This window comes from Semicossyphus pulcher, unplaced genomic scaffold (genome assembly GCF_022749685.1).
Source record: "Semicossyphus pulcher isolate SPU_LCO1_2020_fin unplaced genomic scaffold, fSemPul1.0.p SCAF_13, whole genome shotgun sequence".
Taxonomy (NCBI): domain Eukaryota; kingdom Metazoa; phylum Chordata; class Actinopteri; order Labriformes; family Labridae; genus Semicossyphus; species Semicossyphus pulcher.
The window spans coordinates 23,248,411-23,262,497 of record NW_027211637.1 but is presented as its reverse complement, the minus strand read 5'-3'; the positions used below and the strand labels follow the sequence as shown (position 1 = coordinate 23,262,497).

Here is a 14,087-nt window from a genome sequence, read left to right as displayed (position 1 = left end):
GGTCCAGCATAACAAGGAGTTATATAATATTCTATATCTGGTGAATAGCGTTCATTGTGGCCACACTGGATCCCCTTAACAGACAGCTAAATTTCAGCAGTGCTTTTTTTAGCATGCCTTGATGGGAACCGAAACCATGAGGAAATGACAAAAAATGTAGGGTTAGATATGTCACAGATTTGTCACGTGCAGGGATATTTCTGATGAATAAATAGCAAATAAAAATGTGCAAATACACTCCAAATGGACCCACATTTATGCTTATGTCATTGCCACTCTAACACCTCAACCACACACTGTCAGGCGCAACCTGAGACATTTTTATCTGTTTAAAAAAAGACATCAAGAGCTCTGAGTGCTGTCACGTTGATGCTATGACAACCACTTTCTAATCCCCCGACTGCAGGGTTAAAGATCGAACCAAGTAATCAGGAGTGTGAAGTTCAGTCAGTCGGAGACGATTGGCTTCCATGCCCGGTGTGTGATGAGGTCAAAGAGATACAAGTGGTATAAATGGCTGTAAAAAGCAAAAAGGCTGCTTACAGGTGGAAGGATCACAGAAATTATTTAGAAACAGCCCTGAGCGACCCCTAACGTCCACCATGGATCCAAGGTCCTGTCTCTCATGGATATTGGACTCTGCAGATAAGGCGGATAGGAGAGCCACAGCTAACAGCTGCTAAAACCTGGATGTGCTGTGACATATCAGCGCTGCACTTTTTTTAATACATTCAAGAAAGTTGCATCGGAAAGATGTAGAGCCGAACAGAAATCACAGAAAGAAACCTGAAGAAAGTATCACTCATTGCATCTCGGCACGTTAAACCGGTGCTGCACAAGAAGCGCGAGTGGACATCACAGGGATCTCACAAACAACTCGGCAGGAATGCGCGGCTTAACAACCAACAAGGTAACATACTCACACAGACAAAGAGAAAGAACCTGACCTTGACTACAGCTTATGAAAAAGAAAACAGAAAAAGGGTAAGATAACTTTGGCCTTTCAGACAAGAATGTTTATATCCAAAACAATCACAGACCAGCTCAGTGCTGTTCTTAATGATTGCCATGTTTATGCAAAATATAGTAAAACCATTATATAAGTTATAAGTCTGAAACATAACAAAGCATGTATGAAACATGTGGTGTAAAAATACACACATCTTTAAACAATAAGCAGCAGCCAAGGGTGGAAAGGGCAGTTCAGATTCCACGTGTTTTGAGCTTGTCAGGGTGTAGATATCAACTGTTGTGTGACAAGAAGCTTTAGACTGTGCCTGTTTCCACTCTTTAGCCATCACAACATCTGGACTTTTACTGAACCTGAACTCACCTGAGTCATCCCACAATCTCCCATCCCCATATTTAAGAGGACGTAGAGGAGAAGGAAACGGGGGATTGCTGAGCCGAGAAAGAAAAAAGAACCGAATATTGCCTTAAAAATAAGGCAGGGTCTCACGACAACATCTGCCCATATTCGGCTCTATGACCTACATTCAGCAGAAAGGAATTTGGGGCATATGTGTGTCCTGTGTGGCTGAGAGAGACTGAGATGGGGAAGTACAATATGTTCTTGTTGCATGTATCCAATTATGTGTGATGCATATCTAACAACATTAGCCTGCTAATGCCCTCTAAATGCCTGTTTGTGTGAAACCTATGGCTGTGGCTCTTCTCCCAGACCTCTGGAGGATCTCAGGTAAGTCTGGGTTGCCCCTTCACAGCTCTAACCAGCTTTACATGGATCAAAAAGCTGTTGCACAACCAGGCCCACCAGCAGGCAGACCCAGTTTGGGACATGGGTGGGGTGAAACTCCTTCAGTAGTGTGTGTTTATGCAAGGAGCCACAGGGCAGGGGACAGGTCCGCGCAGCCCTCTCTGTCTTACTGATAAAGTCTAATCAGAGTGGGATCAGGCAGCCCCCCCAAATTACAAACACACATACTCTCATCTTCTCTCATTAGGCTACACAAGCGCCAGTGATGCAGTGCCTGTCGCTTCTTGCTTCAGCGGCTCAGCACATCAACATGTTTGGCTGTGTTAACCCTGGGAAATTAGCCTAATCCTTCAGCTCACCATCTTTAATTACAAGCATGATTAGTCACTGAAAAAAACTCGGCCGTTTGGGAGATGACACTGATCGTACAGACATTTTGTTTCGGTAACTGTAACTCTCTATCTCCGTCAGGAAGCTGCGGATGAAGTATCAGTTTGCTATGTGAGGTAGCGTAACAGCAGCGTAGAAATGAGATCATAACCAGTCAGAGAGAATGTATGCGCTGTCTGTAGAGCTACAGTTTACACTTGTAAACCACCTGACTGACCAGCTGTGTGTGGCTCCTTCTCTTGCATGAGCTAAGAACTCTGCTGACAGTGATTTGTCAATCAATATATGGGCGTTGATTCGGTGCCAGTGTGTACAGGTCACTAGGCCCTCGTATCTTAATATCTTGGGCCTTTATCTTGTCTGTATCGCAGGGCATTCCTGTTCAGAGATCAGCTAAAGTGTCCTTTGCCCTCTTTATCTATGTATTAACTCAAATGGCACATATTTGATTATTCAGACAAGACCAAACTTCTTCTTTACATTTACTCCATGCAGTTGTCACATGCATTAAATAGCCACTTCATTCATGCAGACCTCGTAAAGCTATTAATACTGTCTGGTTAATAGTAAACAGGCCAGGTGCTGCTCTGAGACGTCACCTCTTAGATCTTTACTGTGCCAGCCCGGCAGGCTATTCTCGCTCTCTGATTCATTTGATCGCCTTGGCTGCCTGTCACAAGGATTACAAATGATCAGACTTACTGTACACAACACTGACTCTGCCTTCTTGCATTTGAGACTGTTGGACAGTAATCAATGCATACGCCTTATATTTTAAACCTAAAAACTGTGAATGGCTTGCTAAATCTGATGTGTCTCCCGGTATAGAGGAATGTGCCCTTGGCTAAGTGTGTGTGTGTGTGTGTGTGTGTGTGTGTGTGTGTGTGTGTGTGTGTGTGCGTGTGTGTGTGTGTGTGTGTGTGTGTGTGTGTTTGTGTAGTAAAAGGATGTCAGACTGGTTTTTCTTGTCCCCTACTGTAATACTGCTCTCTATTGGCTGCTACATACACAGAGAAACTGGGAGGTGATAACGTCTCACACTGGGGTCCAGACTCTTAGTCTGCCCTTTAGCCTCTCATTATTTCACTTCACATATTAGCACTCTGATTGCAAAACATGCTTTTTACCTTGCCTGCAATAATTAATCACAGGCCTTGTTTTCTTATTTAAAAACAAGTGCGTCTGTCATTCTTCACTGTAGTTTGTTGTTTGTTGTTAAACGTGACATCGAGGAAATCAATTATTAAAGATATTTCCTGGTAATAAATCCCCAGTTGCCTTTCTGTACAACGACCCTGTAACTAATAACAACCTGTGTATAGTTTGCTGTCCAGCTTTTTCATTTACATACTATCTGTTTATTATTATCACACTGCATTATAAAAGTAGTTCATTACATGTAAATGTTATGCATTAATACTGTTACTAAAGTAAAGGTATAGAATTATTATTTATGCAGGTATGTTTAGGTAGCATTTTATTGTTATATTTGGTCAATGTAGAGCAAGTTTAAACTATTTTATAAGTTGGATAATTAAACTACAACAGTGCATGAAATGTTTTGAATTAATCACATATTTTAATGGTCTAATTTTGATGTGAAAATGTTGATTTAATCCCAGCAAAGCCCTGTACTTGTGACAATAAATGTCCACTGTGAGAAAGAAAGTTGTGTCGAAATAGTGAAATACTCTGTAGCCTTGTAACATCGGTTTGAATTGATCACAAATTTTAATAGTCAAATCTTGATGTGTAACACGAATTCATGAGAATTGATTGTTATAGTAGGCTAAACGTGCTTCATATTTGTACTGAAGCCCTGTACTCGTGACAAAAAATGTCCACTGTGAGTAGAAAATATACATATAATGTTTCTAATTAAAATAGTAAAATACTCTGTGGACTTGTAATATCTTTTTGTAGAAAAATCCCTGATTTAAGAGCTATTTCTGTCTCGTTAGGATGATTGACGGCTGCGTGCCCGGCAGCTCAGAGGATGATGTCACCCCTCAGCTGTGAGGGAAGAGGCGGGGTATGGGGAAGGGGGCGGAGCTTCCCGCTCAGCCCAGTTGAGTGAGTTTCAGGTGCGCTGCAACTTTCACAACAATAAGCCCGGAGAGTAGGAGCGACAGGAGTGAAACTTGAAAAAGTCTCCGCGAAGATTTCACATACTTAGTGTTTAACTTAAGTGTCAGAACAGATGAAAATACTCCGCTCAGCTTCACTTTGGGGACAATGCACTGGGAACAGTTTCTCCGCCTGACGTATGGAAAGGTGAGAAGCGCATGTTGAGCCGCTTTTGTGACAGAAGATGACTTTTCAAAGAGAGCTAGTTTCTGCTAATTTCTCTGTGTTTAAAATTATGTAGCAAGGAAAAAACTATTTGGTTTGAGTTTTGGTTTCTCACGTTTTGTGGTTTGTGTTGTTGACTGTGGATTCAGTCATCAATTAGTCATGCTGTTGCGCATGCAGGTGAGGCTCTGGAGCATTTGTTTTTACCTGTTATGGAGCGGTTTTGATGGCAAGCCTCTTCAGAAGCTGAGTGATGTGTGAGCAATGGATGCCAGCTGTCTCCGGTGCGTCTGTGATCTAACTCTCTCCCTTATCCTCTGCTTTCGTTATTCTGGATGGCTTCTGACCTCCCTTGGTGTTCTGCCTTGTTCAGCTGCATATTTTGTTTGCAGCTGAAGTAGAATATTTTGATCACAAACCCTCCCTGCAGCACACACTGTAGCTCCAGCAGTATCACAGTGTTCTGCTGTGTGTTGCCCCTGAGGTGTTTGAGGAAATGAATCACATTGGCTGCCTGTGATTGAAGGTGCTAGGTTCATCATCTGCTCAGGTAGAGTTTATCTAGTTTCAGGAAAATACAGGAAAAACCCAATTTAGATAGTGTCTTTGATTTTTACACAGATGCTTTGTGGCTTATTGACAAAATCAGGTCAGTATCAGAAAAAAAGGAACAAATATTCTGTGGAAGTGTTGTAAACAAAAATCTAATATCCTGTCAGTTTTAGCCTATATTGTTGCTCCCTGAACAAACAACAATATAGATAGGCTGATACTATTTTCATTCTGTTCTCCTAAAGAAGAGAGACTTGAGAATAGCTCAGATTGAAGAATGAGTCTTGTTTGGATGCGCTGCAAATGATAAAGGTTTTTTCTTCCACTTTCTTCTCTTTGTAAAGTCTTGAATGTAAAAATAATATGTGACATATTCCTCTATAGACAAAACTGACCGCGAGTGGCTTTTTTATCTGACTCACTTTGCCTTCTTTCCAGTCAACCGGCTGCAGAAATGCAGAAGCCTCTTCTTTTCGTGTATGTCAGCAAAATGACTAAGATCCCTCAATATGCAACTCACACTTTTTCTTCCCTGTTTTTACCCCCCATTTTTCCTCTAATCCCTCATTTCCTCCTCTGGCCCTTTGCCATCCACATCTCCCTCTCTCCTGTTCCCCGTCCCCTCCCTTCAGATCGACCGGCTGGAAGTGAGCGGGTTGGTCCAAACACCTCTGGCTGTTTCATGCGGGGCAGACGGTTCGTTCCCGGCCGGTGAGGATGGCACCCCTGACCCTCAGCGCACTAAGCAGGCAATCGCTCAGCTGCAGCAGAAAATCCTCAAACTCACGGAGCAGATTAAGATCGAGCAGACAGCCAGGGATGACAACGTCGCAGAGTACCTCAAACTGGCCAACAATGCTGACAAACAGCAGAGCACACGCATCAAACAGGTAAAATGAGCTGCTGGTCCGCACCATTAAACTCTTTATATGCACTTTGTTTTTGGACTTAATCCAGGGGCCTCGTAAAAGCACTGCTAACAGTCAGGTATCATCATGTGTCAATCAGTGCAATAACTCTAAACCTGTTTGTACAGTTTGTTTGTCTCTAAAGCAGCAAGGGATCCTACTAAATATATTGAAGTGCAGTTTATTACTGCAGTGTAATGTTTATTCCCCTCACTAATAAAACCTGTTTTGTTGCCATCAGGTTTTTGAGAAAAAGAATCAGAAGTCGGCACAGACCATCCAGCAGCTGCAGAGGAAACTGGAGCACTACCACCGGAAGCTGCGGGAAGTGGAGCACAACGGCATCCCTCGCCAGCCCAAGGATGTTCTGCGGGACATGCAGCAGGGCCTGAAGGATGTGGGAGCTAAAGTCACAGGCTTCAGCGAAGGCGTGGTGGACAGCGTGAAGGGAGGCCTCTCCAGCATCTCCCAGGCTACTCACTCCGCCGCCGGGGCTGTCGTCTCCAAACCCAGGGAGATTGCCTCGCTCATTCGCAATAAATTCGGCAGCGCCGATAACATCCCCTCACTCAAAGACTCACTAGATGACCCCTCAGTGGAAGAAGCTGTGACAGGGGCCGGCGGACGTTCCCTGGTCTGCGCTGGGCATCACCTCCAGCCCAGTCCCAAGTACGGCAGCGAGGATGACTGCTCTAGTGCTACGTCAGGCTCAGCTGGGGCCAACAGCACCACGGGAGCTCCTGGAGGTCCCCCCAGTTCCAAGGGGAACACGTTAGAGAGGAGCCAGAGCTCCAGCTTGGACATGCTGCTACAGGAGGTGCAAGAGCTGAGGGAGGGCCAGTCGAGGCTGGAGGAGAGCCTGGACGGTTTGAAGAGCCACTATCAGAGAGACTACACTGTTGTTATGCAAGCACTGCAGGAGGAGCGCTTCAGGTACACAGAGAAAAGAAAGTAAAGTGTGTATCAAACATTCCTGAAGGATTACTTTTTAGAGCAAGAAATCCCCTAAAAGTCCAGCAGGATGTTATCAGGAATTATTTTTGGAAGTAAACACATACTGAGCAGTGACATCACTGTGCTGGTGTTGACATATCATCACATCAGTTTAATCAGCTTTAAGGAGTTTTATCAGAGTCTTACAGTTGATAAAAGCAAAACCTTGACCTGCACTTTATCTACCTCAGAGGCTTGAAAAAAAGGTGCTGCCCTGACACTCTCGTAACGCACATTTAAAGTGGCAGTCTTATTATTTTCTAAATACGGTATCACAAAGCAGTTCTACTACTGTACCTATCTGTAATAGTCTTGTTTATTGTCTGTTTCCCTTACAGGTTGCTTTAGCCTTTAAGCTGAACAGTGCTATAAATGTTACAATGCTCAGCTTTTGAGTTTACATTTAAATTGAAGACTTCACTAACAAAACACCGTTCACAGGTGTCCTCTAAGTACAAAGATCTTTAACGCTATATCAGCCCTTTGTCCCCGCTCTGCATATCTCGTCTTGGACTCAGACGTCTCTGCGAGGCTTTTGTTTTGATGCGTCTGTGGGCAGTTGGCCTTAAAAACACAACTCACATTCCTCATGAATGTTTTGACAAGAGGGCACAGAGATTAAGAGGGCAGGACAATAGTGAGGAGGATGGCAGATATAGAGAGCATTTTTCTCCCTAAAATGTCCATCTGAGTTTAGAGCCGTCCGAGTTTGTCCTCTAAGACTAATTTAAGAACATAATGAACGGTAAGGAGCTCTTTATTATAGCCTGCCCGTTGGGAATAATGATTTATAAACTCGTCATGTAGCTAAAAAGCTCCTCTGGGACCGAGTACATCCTGTGCATAACCAAGAAAGGCCTAAAAATGTGACTTTCTTTAAAAGGGCTGCAAATAATGATACCATTTTGTATTCAAGTAAACTGAATATCTAAACCTTGGGTCCAGGGTTAACACCACTTTCCCTATTATCTGACATGTTATAGACCAGCCTTGGCTTAGTGTATTCATTCTTTCTCAAGTATTGGATATATATATTATATATTATTTAGTGTATAAATTGTGAAATAAATAAATAAAAGCATCACATTAGCATATATTGTTTCTATAGCCTACCTGAAATGCTCAGTTAGCTAGCAAACAAACTCAAGGAGGGGCCTGTCTCCTATCTATCCTCACCCTGATGTTGTCCATCCAATTGTTTGCCCACTGCCAGAATAAACAGCAGTATAGATCCTTCTCCTTCTGCTGGTCACCTCCCATTGGCCAGTCACTTACTGCTGCCCCTTTCTGATTGGCCGGTTGGATCAGCAGATGAGCAAGCATGCCCTAATCTTGTCAGGGCGAGTCATCATTCAGTCAGGTGCCATGTGGTCAGATGGCTTCTGGGTCTGGTCCTACTAATTCCTGCATGTGTGTCTTTGTCTAAGCTAATTACGGCCCAGACTCTCACGTGTGTGTGTTTTCTCTGTACGTGTGTTTAGGTGTGAACGTCTGGAGGAGCAGCTGAACGACTTGACAGAGCTTCACCAGAACGAGATCCTCAACTTGAAACAGGAGCTGGCGAGCATGGAGGAGAAGATCGCCTACCAGTCGTATGAGAGAGCCAGAGACATACAGGTCTGTCCGTCTGGCTGACGTCCACAAACACAGCACATGTCAGAAATAAATTAGCCACTATAAAAACAAGCCCTTTCAAAGTGACATTTTCTCCTTCTCTCATTGTTATTGAAAATGGCTTTTTAAATAATGGCAGTGTGTTGTAAAAATGAAATGTCAGAAGGGGATAATAAGAAATTTTAGTGAATAAAGCAAAGTGTTCAGTTAAATGACAAGTTCTGGTCCTCACGTGTGACCTTTTCAGTCTTCAAAGGCCGTTACAAAATATCTGATAGACACAGGAACGTTTTTCAACCTCTGTGATTTTGAAAGTGGTGTATTTTACATCAAAATATAAATATATTTCATGTTAAAAGTAAGAGTATTTCATTTATACTAAAATCAATTTCTATTTAAAGGGCCAGTTCGCCGATTTTCAACCTCAGTCCTATCATGCTCTTATGGGGAGCTAATGCCATTATGGTAGAAAAAAATGCAATTTAGCTCTGCACCTTTGGAGGAAGCTATCCTAAACTACACTTCCTCAATCTAGGACGCCCACTTCCGATGTCATGTCTCGTTCAAAATCGCCAGGTTTGAAATTTAGACTGCAGACTTTTGGGACGATCCACCGGTATATTCTCGTCGTGTTTCAGATTCTGTCCCGCTCTGAGCCGTTGCCTGCAGCAATGGAAAACGGTAGTATTTCACTCCATCATCTCTCGCTGGGACGTTCCTTTCAGAGGGAGGAGCGCAATGCACGCTGGGTGTTGTAGGAATGTAGAATGGGTGAAACCACGAGCTGTTTGTACGACTTTCTCCACAGCTATGGCGCCAATTTCAAATAGTATTGTTTCTATCGATTACAGAGAACACCAGCTTTGACTGACAGTGGCTTTTTCCGGGGGCCAATTGCTCCTTCAATGATTCTTTTTGTCGTTTGTTTTTTCAATATGTAGCAGCTTTTATATTTCCAAATGCCCGTGTCAGAAGTCTATTTTCACCGTGATGCTGTCATGATCATAATGTCACTTAATGATGTTAACTAATCCCTGCTCTCTGGCCGCCCGCCAATCTCATGCTCCCCTCGTCTTAGCAGGCTTAGCGATCACTACTGAGTTGCGCCATGTAGCTGCTTCTAGCAAGAGCAACCTGCTTGGATAATTGTTAATTATTGCCAAAATAAGAGTGACTAAATCTATTTTCTGAATGACATTTGCTTGAGTTTACTCAGTGGAAAAATTGCTACTTCTTTATTTTAGTATTTTCCATTGAATGATATCACAGTGTCTTTATTTAATGTGTCCATTCGGAGTTCCTCAGTGAGAGTACAAGCAAAGAGAAGTGTTAAAGAGAGCTGAGTCTCTCTCACTGTCTGACCTTTTCGGTGCTAAGCTGATGCGGGCCGCTCAGACCAGACGTCATGCCTTCAGAGAACAGTTTAAGGTGGTCACACACCCTCTAAACAGTAGAAAGCATTATCTCATTGTTCTTGTTGACACTGTCAACAGGAAGAGGAGGCAGAGAAGCCAGTCTGTCCATGTGCTTTTATGTGTGTTCAAAACATATATTTCCTCTCAAATTACTCACATTACTCCTGTCAGTTATCATTGTCTGTAAACGGTTGAGGTTTGTGGGAGTCTTTATGCTGACATGAAGTGTAGTTACAGTTCAAGTTGCCCCTTGGTTTCATTTCTTTTCCCCTGCAGCAGGGGGCAGTAGAGGTCTGTGAAATATCCACCCATAGGCCACTATTAGGAACACTGTAAGATCTATTGCAATGTAATACAGCTCAGCAAAACCATCACAGATATTAAGTCCAGTTAACTCAGTTTATATGATTCATTATGGTTTGCAGGGGTGTTGAACTGGTCTGCATTATACTGAGAGGTGTTTCTACTGTTTTGCCCTCCCCTTTCACTAACATGAGGGCAGCAGATTATTGGAAACACATGTCAATGAAAAGCAGAACGAAGCATCGAACATGTGGTTTTATGTCTTGTGAATGTTTATACATGAAGAATGTGACTTTGCTGACTGATTGTGTTCTCTCCTCTTGTGTCCTCTGCAGGAGGCGTTGGAGGCCTGTCAGACCAGGATCTCTAAGATGGAGCTCCAGCAGCAGCAACAGCAGGTCGTCCAGTTGGAGGGGCTGGAAAATGCCACGGCCCGGACCCTCCTGGGAAAACTTATCAATGTGCTGCTGGCCCTTATGGCCGTCCTTCTCGTCTTTGTTTCAACTGTGGCCAACTGTGTGGTGCCCCTGATGAAGACACGCTCGCGCTCGCTCTCCACCCTCCTCCTCATCCTCCTGCTGGCCTTTCTGTGGAGGAACTGGGATGCGCTCTCAGGGTACACACATCGCGCCCTGCAGCCCCCGGGATGACTAGATTCGAGCCAGCACTTGTTGCTTTGATGACACCGGGCGATGTAACTGTAGCTGCAGACGTGCAGGAAGTTTGAAGAACGTGTATGCCGTTAGGATGGCCGTGAGGCCTGGCACTGAAACTCGGCTGAGCACATTCAAACACTCTGGAATCAAGAAAAAGAGGAAGAAACAGAGTAAAGTTGAGAATGATTGTCGTGTAGGAAGGACGAGACTGTTTACATTTTTGAAAATGAACTGTTGTGTTGCTACCCCTCACAAATGCAGCATTGTACTGTTTTTATCTTTAGAGTTTAATCAATTATAATGTTATTATTTCTAATAATATTATTTTATTTTCAACGTTATTTTATTCAGTACCATGTAGCATTACGCTCCTCTCACTCTACAAGGAGGGGAGTTTAGTCAGGAAACTGGGACCGGCCCAGTCTAATAGTAGAGACGTGCAAATGTGATCATGTGGTTGATTGCCTTTAGGAAGAGAACTCTTACCTAGCTGTGATTGGTAGATTTGAACCATGGCTGAAAACCTTCCTGGGAGTTACTCCTTTTTTTTGCTGTGATGAAACGTGTTCAGACGGAACATTCTGAAGGACTGACCGTGACCTTTGAGTGTCATGATGATTTGAGACTTTTTGTGCTTCCTTACCATTTCTAATAGGAACGATCACATGCTTTTACTTACTTCCCTTTTAAGTAAAACGAGAAAAACGTTGGTTAAATGTGGGAGATCATCAGTGGAACATAAAGACAGAATGGGAGCCGCACACCACACAACAAACACAAGGACAACATCTGGTTATTGTTAAGCATCTGCCATATTTGCAACAATGCTGCATGTTTCCATTCAGAGAATTACACAGAATCCAACTTTGCTTTCAAACGCAATGACAAAAGGCTGTTGTCCATGTAAAATCAATTTGCCTGGATAATTGCCTCCCCCCCTCCGCCATATTGGATGTGATCAGGTTAGGAAGGAGAGCACGCTGGTGCTCATCCAGCTCCCCTCAGTTGGATTAGGAATGCTGCTGCTTCTACAGTGCAAGTCGTCTCCACTGCCGTGCCAGTCAAATGCACACTGCCTGTATGTGATATCTACTGCTCATCAGACTCTCTCCCTTTAGCTGTCTTTCCTTTACTACAGGTACACTATCTCATGGTGTAATCACCCAGTGCCAAACCTTCGTCTACCCAGGGATGTGTGAGCACCCAAAGGGTCCAAGGTCTAGGTCTTACTTCTATTCAGATATGTCATGAATGTCTTACCTGGAAGTCAAGGAGGTACCAAGGAAAACTCTATTAGAGAATGCACAATCTCATCATGAACTTGACTCCTGATCTTCAGTTGTGTGTGCCTCCTCGAGAACACTTCCTTGGCTCAGCATCCGGTCTTTATTAAGATCTCTCTCTCTTTTCTTCTCATCTAGTCAAGGACACAACAACGACCTAGCACATGAAATAGTTCACCCTGCATTTCAAGCTGAGAGGCTGATTTCCTAACAGATAGTGCGATCATTTGAACTGTACAGCTGCACTTTAGCACACGGCTAGATAACACACACGGGTCAGGCTGAGGTTAGAGAAACCTTTGATAGAGCTTTCAAAGGTTGTCGCTCTTGAGACAGTCGTCCTCGGTGGGATAAGAGGAGTTTATTCTAGCCGAGCTCGTCCTTGTCTGAAGATAAAAACCCCCGCAGAGAGGAATTTAGTTCATTTCAAAGTCGAACATGCAATTAAATATCAGGAAGTAGATTTATTCATCTATTTCAACAAGTTGCGAGTGAGCTGACCTTTGACCTTAGCCTGACCTTGCAGTAACACCTATGATGTAGGGTTGTGTGCTAAACCACTCCAGTGCCTTCTGATGTCCTTTTCTAAGTGTGGAATAAATAAAGTGCATTCCTGACTCACTCACGAGCATCACTATTTCTTAAAACTTGTTTCATTAAATGTTTGTGCGTGATTGTAGCCGGCATGTCTACTACTTTCTCTATTCACTCCTGCGTGTGTCACCTCCTGCAGGTTCGGCGTGTGGCCACTAGATGGCGATCTTTAGCCTTGAACGTCCTTGGGATGCTCTTTTCCTTCCCGTGTCTGTGAAAGGCTGTGTTTAGTTTGTGTGAATGGACTTTTATAAAGGAGGGTGGGGGTCCGAACACAAGGAGGTGTCACTCCTCATCAGGAAGGAAACAGGTTGGGTGGAAGGCCCCTTTAACCGCAGACTCACTGCCAAAGAGTGGGCCACCAGGGACAATATTTTCATTATAAACACAGGAGAGTCCACGTCTCCCCTACTTGATTCTACCTCACACACACTTTCTCTCTCTCTCTCTTACACACACACACACACACACGCAGTTTAATTCCGTAGTTTGTCGTGTGTGATTGAGCGGCACCAAACCGCAGCAGTCAGTCACAGCTCAGCGCTGATATCTGATGCTGACAGCTCTGACCCACACTGAGTCTTATCCCTGCAGGACCTCATGTACGCCCCGTCACTGCCTGCTGAGGCTCGCGCTCGCACGCACGCACGCAGCGTTGAGGCTGTTGGTGCCTCCTTCATTGTGCTGTGCAGTTGGGGGGGTCATTATGTTGTACTTTATCAGAGCGCTTTCCTCCTTTTCTACGCTGCCAGATTTGATGCGCATGGCTGTGCGCCAAGGTAAACACGGCGCGCACTTATCTGCCCCAATGAAAGCTGCGAGTGGTGACGGAGGGAGCCGAGAGAGGAGAGAGTGAGTCCGTCCCTAGAGGAGTCCACAGTAAATAGGCACAAGCGATTCCGCACGATTTAGCATCAACTTTAATTATTGCATGTATTCAGAGATAACACTTCTCGGGCTCGCCGGCAAACTGATTTATGCAGTGTCTGACACTACGAGGGATCATTCATTCCTATTCAGAGATGTGAGCATATGCACACTCCATCCCGAGACAAAAAATGCTAACCATATTCGTGCATTTCTGAGTGGGGGCGCATGTGTTGCGCTTGAATATTTATGAGCTAAGCGCGCAAGAAAGCTATGTGGGATAGATGTGAATGTCAAAGCCCGGAAAGGTGTGCTGATGTGCCCATCTGGTAGCACTTTCACGGTGCTTACCGTGCCGTATGCGCCCAAAACGGAACCCTCCGGATCTGCTGAACTAATCTGAGAGCCAGGGGACTGGGGAGCACAGGAGGTGGGACGGTGACCCGTCATTAACCCTGAGATGAGCGGAACCACGCAGGGGCGGAGATTCATCAAATGGCCCA

The 14,087-nt window shown here is 44.2% G+C and overlaps 1 protein-coding gene across 2 annotated transcripts in view; it reads left to right on the top strand.

Moving 5' to 3' along the window:
- The window catches only part of tmcc1a (transmembrane and coiled-coil domain family 1a), a 30,987-nt gene extending 18,252 nt beyond the window's left edge, over positions 1 to 12,735 (top strand). Inside the window, exons 1-5 of one of the 2 annotated variants that reach the window (XM_069660749.1) lie at positions 4,233 to 4,381; positions 5,584 to 5,841; positions 6,101 to 6,792; positions 8,334 to 8,469; positions 10,520 to 12,735. In XM_069660749.1, the coding sequence (XP_069516850.1) occupies positions 4,343 to 4,381; positions 5,584 to 5,841; positions 6,101 to 6,792; positions 8,334 to 8,469; positions 10,520 to 10,834 (1,440 nt within the window). In that variant the 5' untranslated portion in view covers positions 4,233 to 4,342 and the 3' untranslated portion in view covers positions 10,835 to 12,735. Of the gene's footprint in view, positions 1 to 4,232; positions 4,382 to 5,583; positions 5,842 to 6,100; positions 6,793 to 8,333; positions 8,470 to 10,519 lie in introns of those variants that run through there. The other variant, XM_069660748.1, reaches the window with a different exon arrangement.
- The last annotated feature ends 1,352 nt before the right edge of the window (positions 12,736 to 14,087 follow it).